General features: G+C 42.5%; 1 protein-coding gene across 1 annotated transcript in view; it reads left to right on the plus strand.

Annotated features, from left to right (window-relative positions):
* Positions 1-26,082, plus strand: part of pleca (plectin a) — a 77,612-nt gene extending 51,530 nt beyond the window's left edge. The window contains 31 exon segments of the mRNA XM_026347045.2: positions 489-566; positions 647-739; positions 3,022-3,188; positions 5,008-5,123; positions 5,227-5,333; positions 5,752-5,871; positions 6,002-6,097; positions 6,249-6,376; positions 6,915-7,008; positions 7,104-7,258; positions 7,422-7,758; positions 7,852-7,929; positions 8,033-8,194; positions 8,295-8,399; positions 8,554-8,649; positions 8,794-8,919; positions 9,129-9,281; positions 9,413-9,567; positions 9,656-9,782; positions 10,198-10,381; positions 10,549-10,569; positions 11,043-11,200; positions 11,414-11,592; positions 11,680-11,818; positions 11,935-12,291; positions 12,386-12,469; positions 12,549-12,653; positions 12,746-12,844; positions 14,673-18,020; positions 18,194-25,137; positions 25,236-26,082. Coding sequence (XP_026202830.1) covers positions 489-566; positions 647-739; positions 3,022-3,188; positions 5,008-5,123; positions 5,227-5,333; positions 5,752-5,871; positions 6,002-6,097; positions 6,249-6,376; positions 6,915-7,008; positions 7,104-7,258; positions 7,422-7,758; positions 7,852-7,929; positions 8,033-8,194; positions 8,295-8,399; positions 8,554-8,649; positions 8,794-8,919; positions 9,129-9,281; positions 9,413-9,567; positions 9,656-9,782; positions 10,198-10,381; positions 10,549-10,569; positions 11,043-11,200; positions 11,414-11,592; positions 11,680-11,818; positions 11,935-12,291; positions 12,386-12,469; positions 12,549-12,653; positions 12,746-12,844; positions 14,673-18,020; positions 18,194-24,388 — 13,362 coding nt within the window. The 3' untranslated portion in view covers positions 24,389-25,137; positions 25,236-26,082.

Raw genomic sequence — 26,082 nt, forward strand, 5'->3', positions numbered from 1 at the left:
AATTGTAGATGCTGAAAGAATCTGCTCAAGAGAACCGTACATGTACTCCAGATAAATCTAATGCTGTATACGATGGAGAGGATGTGAGTTATTGAGAGAAGGTCTCTGAGAAATGAAGACTACAGATGAATATTGGGAGAATCACTGAGTTAGTTGATCATTCATCATCATGCTTTCACCTGCACACATTTTGCCTGGATCTCTAATGCATTATGAAGTCATCTGGGCTCAGATCTGGTGAAGGTCGGGCTGAATGCTTTGATCCACAGCCATGCAGAATTTGAATGACTGTTCAAATTTGCTAAATTTTAGTTTAAAAGACTATTAATGCAATGATTTATACACGGTGGAATAGTATTTTTGTTTTAAACACAAAAGGTGTCACTGGACACTGAAACACCCTCCTCCGTCACGGGGACTTGTTGTTTGATTCATGATCTTCGTGTCTTCTCTCCCCCTGACGTTCGGTGTCTTTCCGCCTCTTACAGCCGCGGGAGAAAGGCCGCATGCGCTTCCACAAGCTGCAGAACGTACAGATCGCTCTGGACTTCCTCAAACACAGACAGGTTGGTAACGAATGACAAGGTGAGGAAAATTTGAGGAAATTTAACATGTAACAAACCTGAATTACATTGATGTTCTCCAGGTCAAACTGGTCAACATCAGGAACGATGACATTGCAGATGGGAACCCCAAGTTGACCCTCGGGCTGATATGGACCATCATCCTCCATTTCCAGGTAACGCTGAACACTTTTAGATCTAATCTGACTCTAACATACTGTATCGTGGTGGTGACAAGGTTTTCATACACAAATCTAAGTAAATAATTAATTAAGGTCACATTTCCTGATCGACACATCGAACTGATGCCGTCTTATCTGCTCTTACTTCCATTCTTCAACAACATTGCAGTTAGTTTGCTTCTGTGACACCGTGAGGATAATCAGAGTGCCGTTCCCTGTTTGAGGTTCAGTCATCAACTTCACTTTAGCCTGATGTTGACACAGCAGTTACAGAACAGCACAGTCATTTCCAAATGGTCTTTATTGGACATTTGGCAGCATTTTAGATCTTATATACAACTACCGCTGCTCTCGAGTCCTTGAGTTCACCGAGACTAAACACTGAAAGAAGCTTTTCATTCATTTTTAAAAACAACGTTCGCGTTTTTTATTCTTCTTTGTTCCTGCGCAGCACCAGACATGGACGTTAAGTCTAATTCTAGGAGTTTCATCTAAGCAGGAGTTCTCGTTCTTAGATATAAACAGTATAAAATTGCTGCGGCCGCACAAGCCGCATTGGTGGAAACCATTCGTCATGCAGATGTGTTCCTGATGCTGAGAAGCATGTTTGGATTTTCTTTTAGCAAATGGTTTGGTAGATGTCGGGGGGAAACTGTGCAGATTCTTTGATGCTATAACGGCTGCAATGATTATGTTGGGATGTGGATGTGGGATCTTTTCCTCGTCCCTCAGTGTGACTCAGTGACTCCCATGAGAAAACTGGCAGAGACGTGGGCGTGACAGCTCAGCACTCAAGAACCTCAAACTAGTCAGAGTCCAGAAGAAAGTGTTCTCCGTTAAACAAAAACTTAAAAATAAAATGAAAAACTTCCTGGTTAGTCGTCACACAGTTATTATATGTTCAAAACAAACTCAGAATCCTCTTTGTTTTGGCACATGCTCGTCATCACAAACAATGGTGAATTTCCCCTCAGCTCCCCAGGTGCTGCTCACGGTTTTGGTGACTGGATTAAATAACCGGCTGCTTCGTGATAGAGGGGGGGGGGCACGGTTCTCTCAGCACATATAAAAAAATAGTTTGCGAGGGCGGAGGTCCTGTTTCCATTCGGTGTCTGAGTCATTTAATGCCCACGTCCACAGTATAGTACCAGGGTTTCCCCTTTTGAGGGAAAATAGCAGAAGGATGCCGTCCTTTTTCCCTCCTCCACCCTTTCTGGTGTGTAAGTGAAATTGTTACTTTTGCTGTGACTCATCAGCATATCCAAAAACACAGAAAATACTGTGTAGCTGTAATAACACAGCAGAGAAAGGTACCAGTCCTTTGAAATGCAACCATCAGCATCAGCAGCAGCTAAAATAGGTTTTCTGATTTTATCAGCAGGTGAAAATCGCACAGTGCTGAGAAACAGACACCTGATACAGAAACAGACACCTGATACAGACACCTACTGAATAGAAAGAATTATTTTCAGATTGTTGCAGCTTTTTACAACAAGTGCCTGGTTTTTTTGAGAGAGCCTCGCCTGTCTGCCCCAACAAGAGACCGAAATAAACAACAAACACTTGTCAAGTACCATTTTTGATCATACAACACTGATTATAGATAAAGAACAGACAGCAGCTACTGGCTGATGGATTAGAGCAGAACTGAAACCAATACAAACGGCATTGAGGAGTTTTCAGCAGTGTTTGCTGATGTGACTCATAGCTTAGCACTGCAGCTCTTAAAATAAGAGGAATCTTCCTGTGGAGGTTCTGCTTCACTGTCCAACCTTCATTTACAGCAGCCCGAGTATTTAGAATTGTAAATGAGGATTTTTGTTTGGAAGCAGAAAGTATAACTTAGTACGACAGTGACTCAAAGACGTTTTCACTCTGATCATTTGAGTTTAGTTTGAATATAAGTGCTTTTGTGTCTCTGCACAAAAAAAAAGCAAAGGAAAAGCGAGTTTTATGGATTTCATGAGCCTTTTAAGTTAAAGTGCTGGTTATTATTTGAGGTTCAGATTGTGACTCATCTCACATCTGGAAGAAATCAACGGGCACACTGGAAAAATATTTTTCTGTCCTTCAACCAACACTTAAAATGTCAAATAAAATGATGAAAAGACTTTTAATAAATAATGTTATTATTGCTTTTAGCTAACTGTATATATAGTATGTATGGAAGATTTTTGTTGTTGGTTTAATTTTGCCGCCTGTCCTAAAATCGTCTCTTATTTTACTCTCTGCTCACATTTCACCGTGTCTCTGACCACCTGCACCGTTTCCTCTAGATCTCCGACATTCAGGTGAACGGTCAGTCTGACGACATGACGGCCAAGGAGAAGCTGCTGCTGTGGTCTCAGAGGATGGTGGAGGGATATCAGGGCCTGCGCTGCGACAACTTCACCACCAGCTGGAGGGACGGCAAGCTCTTCAACGCCATCATACACAAGCACAGGTGAGACACTGAAGTCCAGATAAGCTCACATATGAACTACAGTATACAAACTGTAAAAGGGAGGGGAGGGGGTGTAAAAACTGGAAGTAAAAAGAATTTTCACACATTTTCTGGAAAACTTGTCTGGACCTGGGATCTTGTTTGACCGTAGGACACAGTTTTACAAACAATCTTCTTCTCTGTGACCTTTTGCATATTTCATGTTGCCGTGTCTTTATTTATTACAGTAGGTTCAGAGAAAGGAATTCCAGATCCCTGTTTTGGGTTTTACGGGAGCACACTTGACTTGTCAGGACACAGTGTGGATGCGTTTCTGTAAATCAAAAATCCTCCGTTCACATTCACTGACACTGACCAAATTAAAAATGAATAAATGATTTAAAAAACTTTAACACTGTCAATGTTGGTGTTTGAAGGAGGTGCAGGTCATGTTGGTTGTGGTGGGTTTCACTGGTGAATCTGGTCCAGTCCACTATGAAGAGTTAAATGAATTCAGCCACTGTTGTACTCCGTAGGGACAACACTTAAACATTAACAGCCACCTCTCAAGTCTGCCGGAGGTGCCCACTTCATGCTAAAACCATCTATTTTGGGTGGAGTACCACATTAAGTCTTTGTGTTTGCACAGACGGACAGGCCCTGCCAGATTTCTCACCACACAACACAAAGACAACACGTAGAACTTGAGCTGGCAAAATTCAGTGTGAGGAGAGAGAGAGAGAGTGAGTCGTCTTTGACGTTGTGGGTGTATCTCAGTCTTTTAGGAAAAGATTGCCCTGGAGTTATGCTCACTGGAGATTCAGCAGGTTGTAGCAAAACACGGGTACGCTAAGCGCTCTGGCACAGATTCTTTCTCAGCAGAGGAAGAGGACGTGTAGAGGATTAAAGGCTGCAGCGTGGAGTCTGAGCAGAGACGGAACAAAATCTCATAAGAAGAGAACTGGATATAATCAGGAGCCAGGATGTTGCTGCTTGTTTTGTTTTTTTAAACAGTGGTTTTTAGTTTAAAGTCGACTCTTCGCTCCTTTGGACATCTTTGAATATTACCACCATGCTGAACTTAAGGAGGAAGTTCCGCTCAAAGAGGCGTCTGAACAGTGCGTCCAGCAGCACAGCGGGCTCCGTCAGTGACCTGGAGGACAGGGTGGTCATGCTGTGCGAGGAGATTCCCGCTGAAAACTCCTTTGACTCGGGTCGTGGTTCCCAAAGCCCCGGGGCTCGCTCCAGCCGAGGGTCCCACAGCGAGGAGCATGAGGCGGGATCGGGGCCGCACATCATGCACCTGAGCAGGGAGAGACTGTCCTGCAGACAGGCCAGTTATGTAATAGAGGAACCAACACAAGTGCACAAGGAATACTACAGACACAGAGAAGTGCACGTGTATGGATACTTAATTATACTTAATTATTTATAAAAGCATTTCAACTGTGCAGAATTTACTGTACATTTGTTTTTTCTTTACTTTTCATCCTTTAAGTGTTATGAGATGATCTGTGGTTGTGCCTACACGTCATTACACTGCAGTTATAGTCCCACTCAAAGGCAACGTCGTCTGTGTGAATAAAGTGATGGGTGGATTTTAAGCTTCCTCCATAATAAGGAGTCTTGTTTTTGCTTGCCCCTCCTGGTATCAGTAAATTCACCTTGGCCAGTCTGCTTCCAGCAACGTAAAATATGAAATATGTAACACGCTTCTTTTGCCAGCTGTCAATTTGGAATTATGTCCTGAGGGTATTTTTATTATTTTTTTTCTTGTGATGTGAAAAGATGATTGACAGTAATAACAGTGCAGTGACCGTCTTCTTGTTGCCATTTACAGGCCAACTCTAATCGACATGGGTGAAGTGTACCGACAGAGCAGCCAGGAGAATCTGGAGCAGGCCTTTAGTGTGGCCGAAAGAGAACTGGGAGTGACCAGACTGCTGGACCCTGAAGGTTAAAGTTCACACATAATAACATTCGTTCTTTCCTTCTGTTTTAGTGTCCTGTATAATAAAAACCTATACATTTGTAATTTACATCTTCTTTCTCTTTATAGATGTGGATGTTCCTCATCCAGATGAGAAATCCATCATCACATACGTCTCCTCTCTGTACGACGTCATGCCCAGAGTCCCAGACGTTCAGGACGGTGTCAAAGCCAATGTAAATCCTCGTCTTCGTCAATTCATTTTCACAAAACACAGGGTTGCAGTTAATACCTGCTGCAGCATGCTGTAAAGATTAACTTCAATGCTGGTTAAATATTCTTACGTAATTAAACCAGAACGTAATTGATCAACAGAATGTTTTATAGTGTGGCCACTGTAAGGCTGGCAAATGTTCTTCTGCAGAGCAGTTAACAATAATTACATCTGTAAAACAAGACTCCAAGATCATTAGAGCAACGAGGAGAAATATTACTACACATCATACTCATCGTAAAATAGGTGTTTTATAATGAAAGTAAACCCTAGTAAACATATAGTTTACTAGAAATTATATAGAATCATTGTTAAAATAGCATCAGCTCTATTTGAATATTCCTCCAGGTAGTAAATGTGCTTCTGTATCTGTGCTTCAGGAGCTGGAGCTGCGCTGGCAGCAGTATTATGAGCTGGTCACCTTGTTGCTGCAGTGGATCAGACACCACATCCTCGTCTTTGAGGAGAGGAAGTTCCCGACCAGCTATGAGGAGATTGAGGTGAATGGATAAAGGCCATAATTCTTTTTTCATTTTAATAAACGAATTAATTAACTTTTTAATTAACACATCAGTCAGGATTATAGTGAAGAAGCTGATGATGGTCTAAATCCCTTTTTCTGATCTGCAGGTTCTCTGGCGTCAGTTTCTGAAGTTCAAAGAAACAGAGCTTCCTGCAAAGGAGGCTGATAAGAACCGCTCCAAACACATCTTCAAGTCCTTTGAGGTGAGTCCTCTCATTAGTGATAATAAAGCTGCGTTCTGTCACTGGTGAAAGCGAGAACGTGTCAAAGGGTGTGTTGTGTTGTTGTTTTCTCTGTTTGAGAGAATCGAAGCAGTTACAGAACCACAGCTCACAGCATGTTCGGACTTTGCAGGGTGCAGTCCAGGCAGGCCATGTTAAAGTGCCTCCAGGCTACCATCCCATCGATGTGGAGAAGGAATGGGGTCGTCTGCACGTCGCCATACTGGAGAGAGAGCGTCTCCTCAGGACGGAATTTGAGAGGCAAGTGGGCCATGACTTAAACCTCATCACATGCTGTCTGTTGCCAAAGCAGACCACAAAGACATGGACAAGCTGTTCCTGTGTGAGGATGACTCATTTCCTAATGATAAAGTCCACTTTGGCAAGAAATTAAAACTGAGCTGGCTTTGTGGTTTGGGAAGTAAAAATCATATTGGGGCAAACACATGACAACTGCGCCATCGCCACAGCAACAATCTCACAATAACATGGTCATTTGTTAGTCTCTCATAATGTTGTTTTCCTAATCACAGGGTGTAACGTTTAGTTTTACTTCTTGCAACTCTTGAGAAAGTTCAGTGAGGAAAGTATCATCTCTACTTTAGTGGCAGACGAAAGTTTGATCATGGCTTTCATGCATCAGGGATACGAGTTAAAGTATTTATTCCACCAGAAGATGGAGTGAGTGTTTAATTTTTTACATTTGAGAGGTTAATTTTACTTTGTTCACTGTACGCTGAACGTTCATTTACAGGTTTGTCACCTAGTCTAAACTGATTTTTGATCTCTTCTTTTGCAGGCTGGAGCGACTTCAGAGGGTCGTCAGCAAGGTCCAGATGGAGTCAGGGGTCTGTGAGGAGCAGCTCAACCAGGTGGAAACCCTGCTGCAGCAGGTGAGACACAAACCTTTTTTACACAGCGTGTGTTGTTATTTTACTAAAAGTCACAGCTACACGTGATGCTGTAATGTCTTTGTCTTTGTCTGCAGGATGTGAGGAGTCTGAGCTCGGGGAAACCAGCTCAGCACGCGGCAGAGATGGAGGCAGATCTGGAAAAAGCAGAAGGAATGATCCGCTTCCTCTTTAATGATGTTCAGCTGCTTAAAGACGGGCGCCACCTTCAAGCTGAACAGATGTATCGCAGGTGCAGAAGAAATAAACTAATGAAGCTCTTTAATCTATGTTTTGCCATTAGAGCTGCGAGTTGTGATTATTTATAATAGTCACTGGATCTATTAATTAGTTTAATCCTGTGAACATTTGGATAAATAACCGTTAATAAATAATTTATCTCATTCTGACTCTAGGGTGTATCGTCTCCACGAGAGGCTGGTGAACCTCCGCAGCGAGTACAACCTGCGCCTCAAATCAGGCGTTACCACCACGCAGATCCCCATGACTCAGATCCACACAGTCCAGGTCTTGCAGCAGGCCCCCATGAGGGTGCGGCCTGAGCTGGATGAAGTTACCATGCGCTACATCCAAGATCTACTAGGCTGGGTGGAGGAGAACCAGCGGCGGGTTGATGAAGGGGAGTGGGGCTCTGACCTGCCTGCTGTTGAGTCCCAGCTGGGCAGCCACCGGGGCCTGCACCAGTCTGTGGAGGAGTTCCGCACCAAGATCGAGAGGGCGAAGGCTGATGAGGTACAAAACATGTAGCACTAAGGAAAGTACAGGTAGATGTGTTTTTTTTTTTTTCTATCAACACTAAGTATTTCTTGCCTCTCGTCTACTCAGAGTCAGATCTCTCCTGCCAGTAAAGCTGCCTACCACGATTATCTGACAAAACTGGAGCTGCAATACGACAAACTCCTGGTAAGTCTCAAAGGATAATAAAATAAACTCAAACACACTCATAGAAGAAAAGAAATAAACACTTTTAGTCCCTCAAAATGTTTAATATCGTGTATGTCTGCAGAATGACTCTAAGGCTCGTCTGCGCTACCTGGTCCAGCTTCACGCCTTCGTCACTGCAGCAACCAAAGAGCTGATGTGGCTGAATGAGAAAGAGGAAGAGGAGGTTAACTACGACTGGAGTGAACGCAACACCAACATGGTGTCCAAGAAAGAAAATTACTCGGTAGATTCACAGTGTGATGTCCTGATTTCAGTTTTACCTGCAGAGCTCCCGTGACGTTGACAGTGATGTGATTCTCGTTGTTGTTGTGTTTGTGGTGCAGGGACTGATGAGAGAGTTGGAGCTCAGGGAGAAGAAGGTGAACGGCGTACAGACCACAGGAGACAAACTGCTCAGAGATGGACACCCTGCCAGGAAAACGATTGAGGTAAGGTTGCTCAAGATTACTGTGCTGGTGCAGTCTACATCTGTGAGCCGAAACATTATGACCACTCGGAAATACAACTGACACAAGTCACAGAAAATGTCAATTACATTTTAAAAATGTTGAATCAAACAAATGTTTGATTTAATCTGTGCAGGCCTTCACTGCAGCTCTGCAGACTCAGTGGAGTTGGATCCTCCAGCTGTGCTGTTGCATTGAAACACACCTGAAAGAAAACACTGCCTACTTCCAGGTATGTTTTCGGAGTTTCATCTTGTGTCTGTAGAAATTAATCTTAACAGGAACAATTTTTGCTCTGTTCTTATCAGTTGCTTTGTGTTTCTTAGCTTTATTGCTTCCATATTTAACTTAATTTCTCTACTTGTTCCTCGCCTAGTTTTTCTCTGATGTGAAGGAGGCAGAAGAGAAGATCAAAAAGATGCAGGACACAATGAAGAAGAAGTACACATGCGACCGCTCCATCACAGTAACGCGGCTGGAAGACTTACTGCAGGATGCAGCTGTAGGTTTATTCACCACTGTTTACTTTCAACACATTAAGATATGTTATTAGACAGCTCCACTGAATCATCCAGAACCTGCACAAGACACCTTATCTTGTTAGCTTTCACTGTGGTGAGAGATGATTCAAGCAAGTGTTAGAGCTGGAAATGTCGATTTTCCGTTTTTATTATTATATTAATATGTCTGTACATTACTTGTTCGTTACAGGATGAGAAAGAACAACTGACTGAGTTCAAAACCCACCTGGAAGGCCTGAAGCGAAGGGCTAAGACGATCGTCCAGCTGAAACCACGTAACCCTGCTACGCCAATAAAAGCCAAACTGCCAGTTCAGGCCGTTTGTGACTTCAAACAAATGGAGGTAAACATCTAACCTGTAAATAGTTTATTGTGCCCAGACAAAAAATAAATCATGGTTATCACTAACTTCTTAAAACAACATTTCCCCATGTTTTCTTTTTGTGTAATCGTTCTCATTTATTTAAAATACAGATCACAGTTCACAGAGGGGATGAATGTGCTCTGCTGAACAACTCACAGCCGTACAAGTGGAGGGTGCTGAATGATAAAGGCAACGAGGCGTCTGTCCCATCCATCTGCTTCCTGGTTCCTCCCACCAATAAGGATGCCGTGAACAGCGTTGCTGGGTGAGCTCTGGCTCCAGGCTGTCGTAGAATCTGTCAGAGTGATGTTCACACAGTGCACAAGAGCTGATCTTTGTTTTATCGTCCTCAGACTGGACGGAAACCTCCAGAGGCTGCAGACGATGTGGCAGACGATGTTTGTGGACATGAAGAGTATGCTCTCCTGGCAGTACCTGATGAGAGACATCCACATCATCAAAACCTGGAACATCACCATGGTAACACGTATATGTTTATAGGATTATATATGTTATATAGATAGATCTATCTATAGTATTATTGTTATCTATATATATATATATATAAAAAAAACAAGACAACAAAAACAAATAACGAGCAGTAGGCACAGTATCTTAGCTGTTCCTACCACCACAGGCACCACTTGTGCCTTCACATTCCACTTCTCATTCTGTCACGTTGGGATTCAGTGCTACAATCACTCTTCTAAGAGACTTTCAGAAGGTACTTCACTTTCTTCTGTCAGAGTGATGTAACTGGAATCACAGGAGAGTATTTGACTGTAGTTTACCTGTTAGTAGCTGTATATACAGTAAGTTAGAGGTCAGATCTTTCATATTACTTTGTGTTTAACCAGTATGATTTCTTATATTTAACATCCTGGGCTTTTCACAGTTTAAGACCCTGAGGGTGGAGGAGTACCGGCTGGCACTGAGGAACCTGGAGCAGCACTACCAGGACTTCCTGAGAGACAGTCAAGACTCTCAAATGTTTGGGGCTGAAGATCGAATGCAGGTGGAATCCAACTACAACAAAGCCAACCAGCACTACAACACAATGGTCAGCTCTGCAGAGCAAGGTGTGTACCGTTAGTGTCACTGTTCCTTCAGCACCAACACATGACATCACTGTGACACGTGTGTTTTAGTTGGACCAAACATTTTCTCATTGAATCATTTATTCATCTGTGTTGACATTCATTCGTGGTCATCTGTGTGTAAGTTGACTGTTGGGTTCACATTACAGGCTATGCCCCCCCCCGAGCAGGTAAGGCACCGAGGGCTGTTGTGCCGTCACGTTTCACTCAATAAGCTTCATCACTCACAGATTTTAACATTTCTCTTTACTTCACCCTCTGTTGTGTCCTCGTCTCTTTGCATGTTTCATGGCAGCTGATCTTCAGTCTTAATTAATCCAATTAATCACTGTAAGAGAAAATCCGACACTATCTATGATTTCTAAATACACTAAACGTTTAGTCCCTGTAGTTTAAGATTATTTGTTAGTATCTGAGGAGTGTGGGGTGATGTATTTCTATAAAATGTTACACATTCTTCAAGTCACTTAAATGAACTAATACTGTACCTTTTATGATTCTGCAATGTGTTATGCACTTGTTTGATATGACGAGCTTTATCTTACATGCTATGCAAAACCTGACTTGAACTACTAACCAGATCATTTACCCAGAGTTTGTGTTCTATGCAAATTTCACATCTATTTTCCCCCAATCTAACCAGGAGAGCAAGAGGAGTCTGTGTGCAAGACTTACCTGACAAAGATAAAAGATCTTCGTCTGAGGCTGGAGGGTTGCGAGAATCGAACCGTGACGCGCCTTCGTCTGCCGGTGGACAAAGAGCCACTCAAAGCTTGTGCCCAGAAAACTGCAGAGCAAATGGTAATGTCATGAAAAATAACTGCTTCATACACACATAACAGCAAAATTATAAAAACATAAACGTTTGGTGTGCAAATTAATTAATGATTCATATGGAAAAGCTGAACCACACTCAAATTTAATTCTGTTTTATATTTAATCAATAATATTTGATTTTACTGCTGACCCAATGGTAATTCATTAATATTACCATAACTACCTTACTGGTGATAGAAAGTCCAGTCAGAGTTGGAGGGATTGAAAAAAGACTTAAACTCCATCGCTGAGAAGACAGAGGAGGTTCTGGCTTCTCCTCAACAGTCCAGTTCTGCCCCGTTACTGCGCTCTGAGCTGGACGTCACACTGAAGAAGATGGAGCACGTCTACGGCCTCTCCTCCGTCTACCTGGACAAGTGAGGCTCCATAACTCTCTGAAAGCGTTCTGATGAGTTTCCAGCAGTTATTGTTCTTTTTATACAGTGTGAACTTCTTGGTTTCAGGCTGAAGACCATTGATGTTGTGATCAGAAACACTAAAGATGCAGAGGACACGCTGAAGAACTATGAGACTCGTCTTCGTGATGTCAGTAAAGTGCCAGCTGAGGAGAAGGAGGTGGACGCCCATCGTAGTCAGCTGAAGGTACTTCCTCTTTTCTAAAAGATAACAGTTCATCTACAGCATATCTACTACACACAAACCTCAGTTTGTGCCATGTGTTCATGTTCAGGTGGTGACTTTGTTCTTTTGCTTCCCAGTCTATGCGTGCTGAAGCAGAGGCTGACCAGGTGGTTTTCGACCGCCTGCAGGATGAGCTCAAGGCGGCGACCTCTATCAACGACAAGATGACGAGGATCCACAGCGAGCGTGATGCTGAACTGGAGCATTACCGTCAGCTGGTCAGCAGCCTCCTGGAGCGCTGGCAGGCCGTGTTTGCTCAGATCGATGTGAGGCAGCGGGAGCTTAACCTCCTCGGGCGCCACATGAACTCCTACCATCAAAGCTACGAGTGGCTCATCCGCTGGCTCGAAGAAGCCAGGGAGAGACAGGAAAAGATTCAAGCTGTGCCAATCGGTGACAGCAAGGCTCTCAAGGGGCAACTGGCAGATGAGAAGGTGCTTAAACCCTCTATACCAACACATTTAATCTTCAGGTTAACACCCTCCGTCAATACTCTGTGTAAATGTTATCTTTTCATTCATGATACAGAAACTTCTGGAAGAGATCGAGAAAAACAAGGACCAGATTGAAAACTGCCAGAAAGATGCAAAAGCTTACATCGATTCAGTGAAGGTCAGTACTGATGTTTTTAGCTTTAAAATAAAAGCAGGTTTACTTTTCAGCTCGACTTAAGTTTCTTCTTCTCTTTTAGGATTATGAGTTTCAGATTTTGACCTATAAAGCCCTCCAGGATCCCATAGCATCTCCTCTAAAGAAACCCAAAATGGAGTGTGCGTCTGATAACATCATTCAAGAGGTAGGTTTTCAACTGTGTAACTTAAAGACCAGCTGAGTATGAACAATGTCAAACAGCTGGTTAACTTCTCTGTGCTGCTGTATTTCTTTTAGTACGTCAATCTGAGAACCCGCTACAGTGAGCTGATGACTCTCACCAGCCAGTACATTAAATTCATCATAGAAACACAGCGCCGCCTGGAGGACGATGAGGTAATTACACTTTCTCTGGTGACAGAGCATCAAGTTTCTGTAGAAAACCTAAATCCTCGCTAACAAAAACAGTCCCACCCTGCCTGTGAACTCATTAGTGTATGGGAAATAATTTGTCATTAAATAGTTCCAAAAATGTTGGCACAATTTGTTCAGAGCGATAGGAGAGCGTACAGTCCTAGTCCTTCAGCACATCACATCCACACTACACTATACTGTATGTATGTCTCTCATTCCCCAACACTGTATTAGTCAGTCTCACTTAGTCTGTACACGACTCCAGTTTGGTCTAATTTCCAAATTCAGTCACATTTTTCAACTGAAGAATTTTCATTGGATATTTACGTCTTTATTTCCTCTTGAAATCGCCCACACTTGAGCTTTGACGGCTTCAGTTTGGCTTCTGTCTTCTCAGATGTTTTATTTTTCAAGCTACTTTAGTTTTCCCCTCTTCTTCTTTTCTAACTTACTCTTGTGTTTGATCCTTTTGACTTGCTCGCCAGTGCTTTGTCATGGTGAATATTAATCACACGCTTAAGAGATGAATTAACCCCAAAGCACCAGGTATTTAAAAAAGAAAAAGAAGAAGTTCATGTCAATTCTCTCGTCTGTAGTAAAGGGAAGGTTCAGGATTTTTGGAAACCTTTTTGTAAGTGATTCCTTTTTCTACTTTAAAGTTAAATTCTCATTAAACAATTGGTATCGTCCTGTCTTATCGTATCGTTCCACTTTTGAATGGCTTGTTAGAAAAATAACTGAAACAATTCATGAGATTAACGCCACCTGGTGGAGTTAATGTAGTGGTGGACACAGGACAGGATCGACAGGTGTCAAAACACAGAACCATGCAACTTGCTGCATACTTCGCTGTGTAGCTGCAGAGCCCTGTCCACTAAAACCTTAAAACCACCTGGTGACAATAATCTTGTGGCTGATTGGTGCAGTGGTTCTGCTGTTATAAACCAGAGTTCAGTTAGAAAGCGATATTACAGGTTTTAAAAATGCTGGACCTTCCTTTTTTAGCATCAGTCACCTGTCAACACTGTGCAGTTACCATTCTTTCTACGTTTGAACTCATCTGCTGCTATTTGAATTGCTACTTGAATTTACATCTTGTCATTTTTTAATCCAAGCTTACTTTGTCCTGCATATTTCATGAAATCACCCTGTGCTTCCTCCATCACCAAGCTATTCTTCATAGTGAGGCATTTCAGATTATTATACATTTAATTTATTTCTCACTGCACATTCAACAGTGGGAAATAAATGTTGTGCATGCCACCATTTATTTCCTGCTTCCTATCAATTATATATTTAAAAAAAGCTGCTTTTGAGAAAGTAAAGACTGAGAAGAGACAACTCAGGCCCTAAATATTAAATGGTGACTGAATTATGCAAACAAACAAATTAACCATAACATTGTCAGATACGCAGTTATGTTCTTATTGAAAAGGTTTGCTATTGTTACATACACAGTTACTTGAAAGAAACTCTCATTGTATAATTATTATGTAAAACATGACAAAGCCTTATTGTACAAGTAAAGGGTAATTATAGTGTATTGGTCAATTAAAATACCTCAGCTGCATGAAAGAAGAGTGTAGTGTTGTGCTGTGTTGTGAAGTAATGTGGTATTCTGTGTGCCATACATTGAATAAACATGACAAGCATTTCCCAATACAGTATTTACCCTTGTACAACTAGCGGTGGTAGATAATAGCTGCTATAGCTGTAACATACTCATGTATTTACATGTTTTATATCTGCTTTTATAGTAAAGTACAATCTCTCAATCCCCTGTACTTCCTCTTTGCTTCTACTAATGCAGAAAGCTTCAGAAAAACTAAAAGAAGACGAGAAGAAAAGGATGGCAGAGATACAGGCCGAGTTAGACAAACAGAAACAGTTGGCTGAGGCTCATGCTAAGTCTGTGGCCAAAGCAGAGCTGGAAGCTCAGGAGCTGAAGCTGAAGATGAAAGAAGAAGCCAGCAGGAGGCAAGATGTGGCAGTGGATGCTGAGAAGCAAAAGCAAAACATACAGCTGGAGCTGAGTCAACTGAAGACGCTGTCAGAACAGGAGATAAAGTCCAAGGATCAGCAGCTGGAAGAAGCACAGGTCAGTCGTAGGAAGCTCGAGGAGGAAATCCACATAATTAGAATCCAGTTAGAGACAACAATAAAACAAAAGACCACAGCTGAGGCTGGGTTACAGAAACTCACAGACCAGGCTGCTGAGGCAGAGAAGTTCAGGAAAGCTGCTCAGGAGGAGGCGGAAAGGCTTCGCAAGCAAGTGAATGAGGAGAATCAAAAGAAGAAAAATGCAGAAGATGAGCTGAAGCGTAAATCTGAAGCAGAAAAAGAGGCTGCCCGGCAGAAGCAGAAAGCACTAGATGACCTGCAGAAATTTAAAATGCAAGCAGAGGAGGCAGAGAGGCGCCTGAAACAAGCTGAGGAGGAGAAAGTGCGGCACATTAAGGTAGTGGAGGAGGTGGCACAAAAAACTGCTGCAACAGAATTACAAGCCAAAGCAATGTCATTCAGCGAAAAAACAACTAAACTGGAGGAATCCCTTAAGAAAGAGCAGGTAACTGTACTACAGCTGCAGGAGGAAGCTGGAAACCTCAGGAAACAGCAAGAGGAAGCTAACAAAGCCAGGGAGCAAGCAGAGAAAGAGCTTGAAACATGGCGACAGAAAGCCAATGAGGCTCTCCGCTTGAGGCTACAAGCTGAGGAGGAAGCCCAAAAGAAGAGCCAGGCTCAAGAGGAGGCAGAAAAGCAGAAGATTGAGGCGGAGCGAGACACCAAGAAAAGGGCCAAGGCTGAAGAAGCTGCACTAAAGCAGAAGGAGAACGCAGAGAAAGAACTGGAAAAACAGAGGAAATTTGCAGAGCAAATAGCTCAGCAAAAGCTGTGTGCAGAACAAGAATGCATTCGTTTAAAGGCCGACTTTGAACATGCTGAACAACAAAGGGGTCTGTTGGATAATGAGCTCCAACGTCTAAAGAATGAGGTGAATGCTGCTGAAAACCAGAGAAAACAGTTGGAAGATGAGTTGGCTAAAGTCAGAAGTGAAATGGATGCTCTTCTGCAGATGAAGATTCAGGCTGAGAAGGAGACGCTGTCGAACACAGAGAAGAGTAAGCAGCTGCTTGAGTCGGAAGCACTGAAAATGAAACAACTTGCTGAGGAAGCAGCTAGACTGAGATCAGTGGCTGAGGAGGCGAAGAAGCAGAGGCAGATGGCAGAGGAAGAGGCAGCCCGGCAAAGAGCTGAGGCTGAAAGAATACTTAAGGAAAAACTTGCTGCCATCAATGAGGCAACACGTCTGAAGACTGAAGCAGAGGTCGCTCTGAAAGCCAAAGAGGCAGAGAATGAAAGACTCAAAAGACAAGCTGAGGATGAAGCTTACCAGAGAAAGCTGCTGGAGGACCAAGCTGCTCAGCATAAACAAGACATCGAAGAGAAAATCACACAACTTAAGAGCTCATCTGTTTGTGAGTTAGACAGGCAAAAAACCATAGTGGAAGAAACTCTGAGGCAAAAGAAGGTGGTTGAAGAAGAAATTCACATCATTAAGATCCACTTTGAGAAAGCTTCAAAAGAGAAGTCGGATTTGGAGGTGGAGTTGAAGAAACTCAAAGGTATTGCAGATGAGACACAGAAGAGCAAACTCAAAGCAGAAGAGGAGGCAGAGAAACTGAAAAAGCTTGCTGCAGAGGAAGAAAAGAAAAGGAAAGAAGCTGAGGAGAAGGTGAAGAAGATTGCCGCAGCTGAGGAAGAGGCAGCCAGACAATGTAAAGCTGCTCAGGAGGAAGTTGAACGCCTTAAACAGAAAGCTGCTGAAGCAAATAAACTGAAAGACAAGGCTGAGAAAGATGCAGAGAAGCAGGTCATCCTGGCTAAGGAGGCAGCACAGAAATGCACTGCTGCGGAACAGAAAGCTCAAGATGTTCTTAGTAAGAATAAAGAAGACATTCTTGCTCAGGAAAATCTGAAAGATGAGTTTGAAAATGCTAAGAAACTTGCACAAGCTGCTGAGAAAGCCAAAGAAAAAGCAGAGAAAGAGGCTGCATTGCTCCGTCAAAAAGCTGAAGAAGCTGAAAAACTGAAAAAAGCAGCAGAGGATGAAGCAGCAAAACAGGCCAACGCTCAAAAGGATGCAGAGAGGCTGAGGAAAGAAGCAGAGGAGGAAGCTGCCAAGCGAGCAGCTGCAGAGGCGGCTGCTCTAAAACAGAAGCAGCAGGCTGATGCAGAGATGGCCAAGCACAAAAAAGAAGCAGAGCAAGCACTTAAACAGAAGTCTCAAGTTGAAAAGGAACTTGCAATGGTTAAACTACAACTGGATGAGACAGATAAGCAGAAAGCAGTTTTGGATGAGGAGCTTCAGCGAGTTAAAGGTGAAGTAAATGATGCAGTCAAACAAAAGGCACAGGTGGAGGATGAACTCTCCAAAGTCAAGGTGCAGATGGACGAGCTCCTGAAACTTAAGATCAAAATTGAGAAAGAAAATCGGCAACTCATGCAGAAAGACAAGGACAATACACAGAAATTACTGGCAGAGGAAGCAGAGAAAATGAAGAGCCTGGCAGAAGAAGCTGCTAGACTTAGTGTGGAGGCAGAAGAAACAGCCAGACAGAGGCAGATCGCAGAGTCTCAGTTGGCTGAACAGAGGGCACTTGCTGAGAAAATGCTCAAGGAGAAAATGCAGGCCATCCAAGAGGCCACAAAACTGAAAGCAGAGGCAGAGGAGCTCCAGAAACAAAAGAACCAGGCACAAGAAAAGGCTAAAAAACTGCTAGAGGACAAACAACAAATCCAACAGCGCCTTGATAAGGAGACAGAGGGCTTCCAGAAATCCTTGGAGGCGGAGAGAAAGAGGCAGCTTGAAATTTCAGCCGAAGCAGAGAAACTGAAGTTGAGGGTAAAAGAGCTCAGTGTTGCTCAGGCTAAAGCTGAAAAGGAGGCTGAGAAATTCAAGAATCAGGCTGATGAAGCAAAAGTTCGTCTTCAAGAGACAGAAAAGCAAAGTACAGAAACCGTTGTGCAAAAGCTGGAGACACAGAGGCTACAGAGCACCAGAGAGGCAGACGACTTAAAGAAAGCGATCGCTGACCTTGAAAAAGAGAGAGAGAAACTGAAAAAAGAGGCAGAGGAGCATCAGAAAACATCTAAAGAGGTATGGTGGTATGAATATTGTCAATTTATACAACATCTGTAGCACAGAAGACAATACTACAAGTTTTTATCCAACTTCTGCACATTTTCATAACTGTTGAAATATTTAAGTTACATAAAATAATAGTTTTGACATTTAGCTGATTTTTTTTCCCCTCTTCTTTTTCCAAACAGATTGCAAATGCCCAACAGGAACAAATTGAACAACAGAAGGTCATGCTACAGCAATCTTTCCTCACAGAGAAGGAGCTGTTGTTGAAAAGAGAAAAGGATGTTGAAGATGAGAAAAAGAAGCTTGAGAAACTTCTCGAGGATGAAGTGAAAAAGGCCAAAGCTCTCAAAGATGAACAAGAACGTCAGCGGAAGCTAATGGAGGAGGAGAAGAAGAAACTCCAGGCTATAATGGATGAAGCTATAAAGAAACAAAAGGAGGCTGAAACTGAGATGAAGAACAAGCAGAAAGAAATGGAAGTGCTTGAAAAGACCAGGCTTGAACAGGAGAAACTCTTGGGAGATGAAAACAAAAAGCTCAAAGAGAAGCTTCAGAACCTTGAGGTTGCTTCCAAACAGGGAGCATCCAAAACAAAAGAGATTGAAGTCCAGACTGATAAGGTTCCTGAAGAGCAGTTAGTTACCATGACAGTAGTGGGAACGACAAAGAAAGTTTTCAATGGCTCTGTTGAAGCAGATGGAGTGAAGAAAGATGGAGAGTCACCATAAATGTTTGAAGGAATAAGAGAGAGAGTTCCTGCTGAAAGGCTCCTTGAGATTGGTGTCCTGACCAAAAAGGAGTTTGACAAATTGAAAAAAGGCAAAGTCTCTGCACAAGACCTCGCAAAGACTGATAAGGTTAAAACATGTCTTAAGGGCCAGAGCTGTGTTGGAGGTGTCTTGACTCCATCCAAAGAGAAAATGAGTGTCTATCAGGCCATGGCAGAGAACAAGATTACTCCCAACAGTGCCACAATGCTCCTGGAGGCTCAAGCAGCTTCTGGTTACATCGTAGATCCAGTGAAAAATAAACTCCTCACTGTTGATGAGGCTGTTAAGGATGAGTTAATTGGCCCTGAGCTCCATGACAGGATGCTCTCTGTAGAGAGAGCAGCCACTGGTTTCAAAGATCCCTATACTGGAGCCAAAATCTCTCTTTTTGAGGCCATGAAGAAAGGACTTATTGAGAAGGAACAGGCCACCAAGTTCTTTGATGTACAGCTTGCAACAGGTGGCATCATTGACCCTATCAACAGTCACAGAGTACCCCTGCAGACCGCCTACAAGCAGGGTCAGTTCGACTCAGACATCAACAAGAGACTCACTGATCCCAGTAATGACTGCACATTATTCATTGACCCAAGCACTCAGGAACAACTCACTTACCAACAGTTACTGGAGAAATGCACCAAAGATCCAGAGACAGGCCTGCTGATATTACCAGTAACTGAGAAAGCTGCAGTAAGTGAAAGAACATACACGGATCTGGAAACAAAAGAAGTGTTCAGTAAATCAAATGTTGATGTGCCTTTTGGAAAGTTCAGAGGAAAAACTGTCACTATTTGGGAAGTTATCAATTCAGAATACTTCACTGAAGAACAAAGGAGGGAACTGATCCGCCAGTACAAGACAGGCAAGATCACAGTGGAAAAGATTATTAAAATTGTCATCACTGTTGTGGAAGACAAGGAGAAGAATAATGAAAACGTATTCAATGGTCTGAGGGCTCCAGTCTCTGCCAGTGAACTGTTGGAGTCAAAGATTTTAAACAAAGATTTGTTCAACAAGTTGAGTAATGGCAAGATAACAGTTAAAGAGATCTCTGAGATGGAGCCTGTGAAGAAGGCACTGCAAGGAGCACCGAGCATTGCTGGACTGTTGAATGAACCAACCAAGGAGAAAATGTCCTTCTATCAAGCTATGAAGAAAGAATTATTGTCACCAGAAACTGCAGTGAACTTTCTTGAAGCCCAAGCAGCAACTGGGTTTGTAATTGACCCTGTCAAAAATGAGAAGGTCTCTGTTGATGAAGCTGTTAAGTCGGGCCTTGTGGGCCCAGAGCTCCATGAACGACTTCTGTCTGCAGAAAGAGCGGTCAGTGGCTACAGTGATCCATATACTGGAAAGAGGGTGTCTCTTTTTGAAGCCATGAACAAAGGCCTGATTAAAAAAGACCACGGCATTCGTCTGCTTGAAGCACAACTCTCAACTGGTGGAATTATTGACCCTGTTAAAAGCTATCGCATCCCACATGAGGTTGCTTGCAAACGTGGATATTTTGATGAGGAAACTGCCAAGACCCTTAACAAGAACACAGATGAAACAAAGGTCTTTTATGATCCAGACTCACAAGAGGATGCTACCTACGCTCAGCTCATGAATAAATCTGTATCTGACAAAGAAACTGGACTCCCATTTCTGCCTCTCTCAAAGAAGGCCCCAAAACCAAAAGAAGATAAACAGATTACAGAAGCTAAGACAAAAGAAGCCTTAAACGAGACAACTATGGAGCTTGAGTACGGACCTTTCAAAGGGAGAAAAGTGACAATCTGGGAGATCATACACTCTGAATACATCACTGTGGAGCAAAGAATAGAGCTGATTCGCCAGTACAGAATGGGACAGGTGACAATTGAAAAGTTAATAAAGATTGTGATAACAATGGTTGATGAAAAAGAGGATAAAACAAAGGAAGATGCCTGTTTTGAAGGCCTTAGGGCACCAGTCACTGCTAGCTCTTTACTTGATTCCAACATAATTAATAAGGCTACATTTGACGAACTCCAACAGGGTAAAAAGAAACCTAAAGAAATTAGTGAAACTGAAAAGGTCAAGAAATACTTGCAAGGCACAGATCGCATTGATGGTGTCACTATGGAAGATGAGAAGTTAAGCATATATCAAGCAATGAAAAAGAATCTTCTGCAACACAACACTGGACTGGCACTACTTGAGGCCCAAGCTGGAACTGGCTTCATAACTGATCCAGTCAAAAATCTGAAATATTCTGTGGATGATGCTGTGAAGCTTGGAGTTGTTGGTCCAGAGCTTCACGAGAAACTTCTTGCAGCTGAAAAAGCAGTGACTGGATATAAGGATCCATATACAGGCAACAAAATTTCTCTATTCCAGGCCATGAAGAAGGAGCTTGTACTGAGGGAACATGCTATTCCTCTCCTGGAGGCTCAGTTTAGTACAGGAGGAATCATTGATCCAGTCAGCAGCCATCGTGTTCCTAATGATGTGGCCATTCAGCGTGGCTATTTAAGTAAGACAATGGCAAAGTCCTTCAATGAACCATCAGGTGACGTTAAAGGCTTCACCAATCCCAACACCAATGACACTGTTACCTATAAGCAGTTGCTGGAAAAATGTGTAAGAGATCCCAACTGTGGTCTGTGCTACCTGCCCTTGTCAAAGGTTGAAGCTGCTGCTCCAGTTAAGAAACCTTATCAGTACACAGAGGAGCAAGCTGAAACAGATCTAGCCAACACTCAAATTGAGATCCCTCACAAGAGTTTTGCAGGGAAGAGTATGACAATTTGGGAAGTCATGAACTCAAATATGCTTCCAGAAGAGGAGAGACGCCGCCTACTGGAGCAATATCGCTTGGGGCAAATCACAAAGGAAAGAATGCTAATCATCATTATTGAAATCATTGAACACAGAGAAACCCTGAAGTCAGAGCAGAGCATGTCATGTGACATCATCAGAAGAAGAGTTACTATTGAGGAGCTTTATAGTGCTCGAATTATTGACTTGCAAACATACAACCTTTTGAAACAAGAGAAGTTGAGTATTAGGGAAGTCATGGAGATGCCATCAGTAAAACAGTACCTCTTTGGTACTGGGTGTATTGCTGGAATTATGTCAGATAGTCCTCCAAAGATCAGCATATACCAGGCTATGAAGAGTGGGCAGATTAAACCAGAGGTCGCTTTGAACTTCCTTGAAGCCCAAGCAGCAACAGGATTTATGATTGATCCAATCAAAGATGAGCTTCTAACTGTAGACGAGGCTGTGCGCAAAGGACTTGTGGGCCCTGAACTTCATGACAAACTTCTCTCTGCTGAGAGAGCAGTGACGGGCTACAAGGATCCATATAGTGGAAAAGTAATTTCTCTCTTCCAAGCAATGAAAAAAGACCTGATTCCTGAGGATTATGCCCTGAGGCTTTTGGAGGCCCAGATTGCAACTGGTGGATTGATGGATCCTGAATACTGCTTCCGCCTCCCAATAGATGTAGCTATGCAGCGTGGGTACATCAATAAGGAGACACTGGACAGAATATCTGAACCCACTGGGGATGTGCAAGGTTACACTGATCCAACAACAGATGACAAACAGTCATATGCCCAGCTACTGAAAAGATGCAGAGTTGATAAAGACAGTGGTTTGCGTCTACTTTCATTGGCAGACAGACGACTTCTTTTCAAGGGTCTCAGAAAGCAAATCACTGTGGAGGAGCTGCTTCTTTCGCAGATTATCGACCAAAAGACATACAACGAACTCACTGAGGGTACCGTTTCAGTGGAGGAGGTCAGCAGAGGGCTGAAAAAATACCTTGAAGGGATTAGCTGTATTGCTGGTGTGTATGTAGAATCTAGCAAAGAGCGTCTGTCTATTTACCAAGCCATGAAGAAGAACATGATCAGACCAGGGACTGCCTTTGAGCTTCTTGAGGCTCAAGCTGCCACAGGATATGTAATTGATCCTATTAAGAACCTGAAACTAAACGTCACTGAAGCTGTTAAAATGGGTGTAGTTGGCCCAGAATTTAAAGACAAACTCCTCTCAGCTGAACGAGCTGTCACAGGCTACAAGGACCCATATAGTGGCAAGATCATCTCACTGTTCCAGGCTATGAAGAAGGGCTTCATTCTGAAAGACCACGGCATTCGTCTGCTAGAGGCTCAGATTGCTACTGGAGGAATCATTGATCCACAAGAGAGCCACCGCTTGCCAGTGGAGTCAGCATATGAGCGTGGCCTCTTCGACAAGGAAATGAATCAAATCCTCACTGATCCATCTGACGATACAAAGGGCTTCTTCGACCCCAACACTGAGGAAAATCTCACTTACCTACAGCTTTTGGAGAGATGTATGACAGACCCAGAAACAGGTCTCGCTCTTCTGCTGCTGAAAGAAAAGAAGCGTGAGAGGAAGACCTCATCCAAGTCTTCTGTTCGCAAACGTAGGGTTGTCATCGTTGATCCAGAGACAGGGAAAGAGATGTCTGTGTATGAAGCATATCAGAAAGGGCTTATTGACCACCAGACATATCTTGAGCTCGCAGAACAGGAGTGTGAATGGGAGGAAATTACCATCACCTCATCTGATGGAGTTGTGAAATCCATGATCATTGACAGAAGGTCTGGTCGGCAATACGACATTGACGATGCAATCTCACGGGGTCTGATTGACAAATCTGCTCTGGATCAGTACAGAGCAGGAACTCTGTCCATTACAGAATTTGCAGACATGCTATCTGGAAACATGAGCGGTGTCAGATCACGTTCATCATCCTTTGGCTCCTCCTCCTCCTACCCCATGAGCCCAATACCTTCCATAAAGACACCAGCAACCACATGGACCGACCCAACCGAGGAAACCGGTCCTGTGGCAGGAATCTTAGACACAGACACACTGGAGAAGGTGTCTGTCACAGAGGCCATTCACAGAAACCTTGTGGACAACATTACAGGTCAGAGGCTACTGGAAGCTCAGGCCTGCACAGGAGGCATTATTGACCCAAACACCGGAGAGAAATTCTCTATTGCAGATGCAATGAATAAAGGGCTTGTGGATAAAATCATGGTGGACCGTATCATTCTAGCACAGAAGGCCTACAATGGATTTGAAGATCCCAGAACAAAATCCAAAATGTCAGCAGCCCAAGCCTTAAAGAAAGGCTGGCTGTACTACGAGGCCGGACAGAGATTCCTTGAAGTCCAGTATCTCACTGGTGGATTAATTGAACCAGATGCTACCAGCAGAGTCGCTATAGATGATGCGGTGAAGAAGGGCACCTTAGATGCACGCACTGCACAGAAGTTACGAGATGTTAGTGCATATTCAAAATACCTCACATGCCCAAAAACCAAGCTTAAAATCTCCTACAAGGATGCTATGGAAAGAAGCATGATAGAGGAGGGGACTGGTCTACGACTACTTGAAGCATCATCTCAGTCTAGCAAAGGTCTCTACAGTCCATATAGCATCAGTGGGTCAGGCTCCGCTACCGGGTCACGGTCTGGCTCAAGAACTGGATCCAGGTCAGGCTCTAGAAGAGGCAGCTTTGATGCCACAGGATCAAGTTTCACAACAACCTTCTCCTCGTCTTCCTACAGTTCACCAAGCTATAGCCGCAGATACTGACGCGTTAAAGAATGAAGGTTACACCATAAAACCACCAGATGCCTCATTCTCAGTCGAATATAGACTACCTTTATTCTGCTCTGCATGTGGTTGTTACAGGACTTTTAATATTTTATTTTTTTATTAAAGATAATTCAACTATACAAGTTGAAACTCTTCTTTTTTTGTATATTTCACTTTTAGTTATGGTTTGCTTTCTGATTACCAAGCTGTAAGCAGCATGCAAAAGAGCTGTTTATTATTTCAAATATCTACAAATGTACAAGTGATATTTTTTCATTGTTAAAATTTAATATCAAAAGCATTTAATGTTCTACAAACATGGATTTATTAACTTTAAATATTGTGTTACACTATAACCGAAACTGTTGACCAAGACCATGAGACTGATTGCTAATGAAAGCCAAACAGGGTGTACAAACATATTTTGTGTACGTCTGTATATTTCTGAATATTAAAGGCTGCATACGGAATATAAAAGCTACTCTGCAGAGCAGAATAAGGAGTCTCCTGAAGATGAATAACACTAAGAGTGATTGCTTTAAGAATTCCAAGCTTCAAGATCTTTTCTCTCCTGGGCTATACTGCCTAAAGTACTCTGCCAAAAACTGAAAACATGTTACACTCGCTAAACGAACTACAACAAGCAAGTGCCCACTAACAGAAGAAATATTACCACCATGTGACGTTATGTGGACTTTACACAACCTAATACATACCAGTCCCTGCCTTTCCGGACACATAAAAAGGTTGGTAAAGACGTAATGACATTTAATTTCATTTACAAGTTAAGGGTTCATTTGTGTTTCCTAAAGTCTAATGTTCTTCTTCTGTTATATCTTCACAGTTCATCATCTCTCCAGCTCTTTGCTCGTCTTCCAGTGACCTGTGTCTTTACATTACAACACACACACTTGCTCTGATTCTCTATAATGGACCATTTTGAGACCTGTATCTAATCTTAAACTCATTTAAAAAAGGCCTAAACCGTGCTTTGTAAGTGCCTGCAAAATACTGTTGAACACTTTACTGGAGTGTTGAGTATTATAAGATGGTGCAGTGGTTACACTGTAAACAGACTGATGCATGACTGATAGAGCAATGCTACCCTTAATGGTGTGATTACTGTGTTATCAGGTAACCCTTTATACAGTTTAACTATGTCACTGTCATTCAAATAATAATAGTTCATTTCAGTGTGTATTCACACAGGGCTAAATGTATGGTTTGAATGTAGCTAACTTAGATTATTTGAATAGCTTCCCCTCCACAGACAGGTAATGTAATGTACTGTATATTGATGATTATCTAGAGCACTATTGCTAAAAGCCATTTAATGAATTTTTTTGAGAAAGATCTTCAAGCTTTGCCACCAGATCCAGTATTTGTATTTTCCCTACATATACTTGTTTTGATTGCAATTGTCCTTTGTAAAGCAACACATTTGATCTATAGCATTTTATTTTCATACTTTATATTTCTGCTTTGCATGATTTACTGACATAAAAAAAAAGGTGCAAAATGAAATAGTTATATCCATTAAAATGTTTTATTATGTTTCAAAAGGTTTGAAGGATGTATTTTAATGAGGGTCATCAAGACTTGTTTAAAACGGTGTATTTATAATAAAATGGTGACAAGGACTTTTATTGTAACAACCTACACTATGTAAATAAACGTGGAAATGAAATACA

This window comes from Anabas testudineus, chromosome 11 (genome assembly GCF_900324465.2).
Source record: "Anabas testudineus chromosome 11, fAnaTes1.2, whole genome shotgun sequence".
NCBI classification, from domain to species: Eukaryota; Metazoa; Chordata; class Actinopteri; order Anabantiformes; family Anabantidae; genus Anabas; species Anabas testudineus.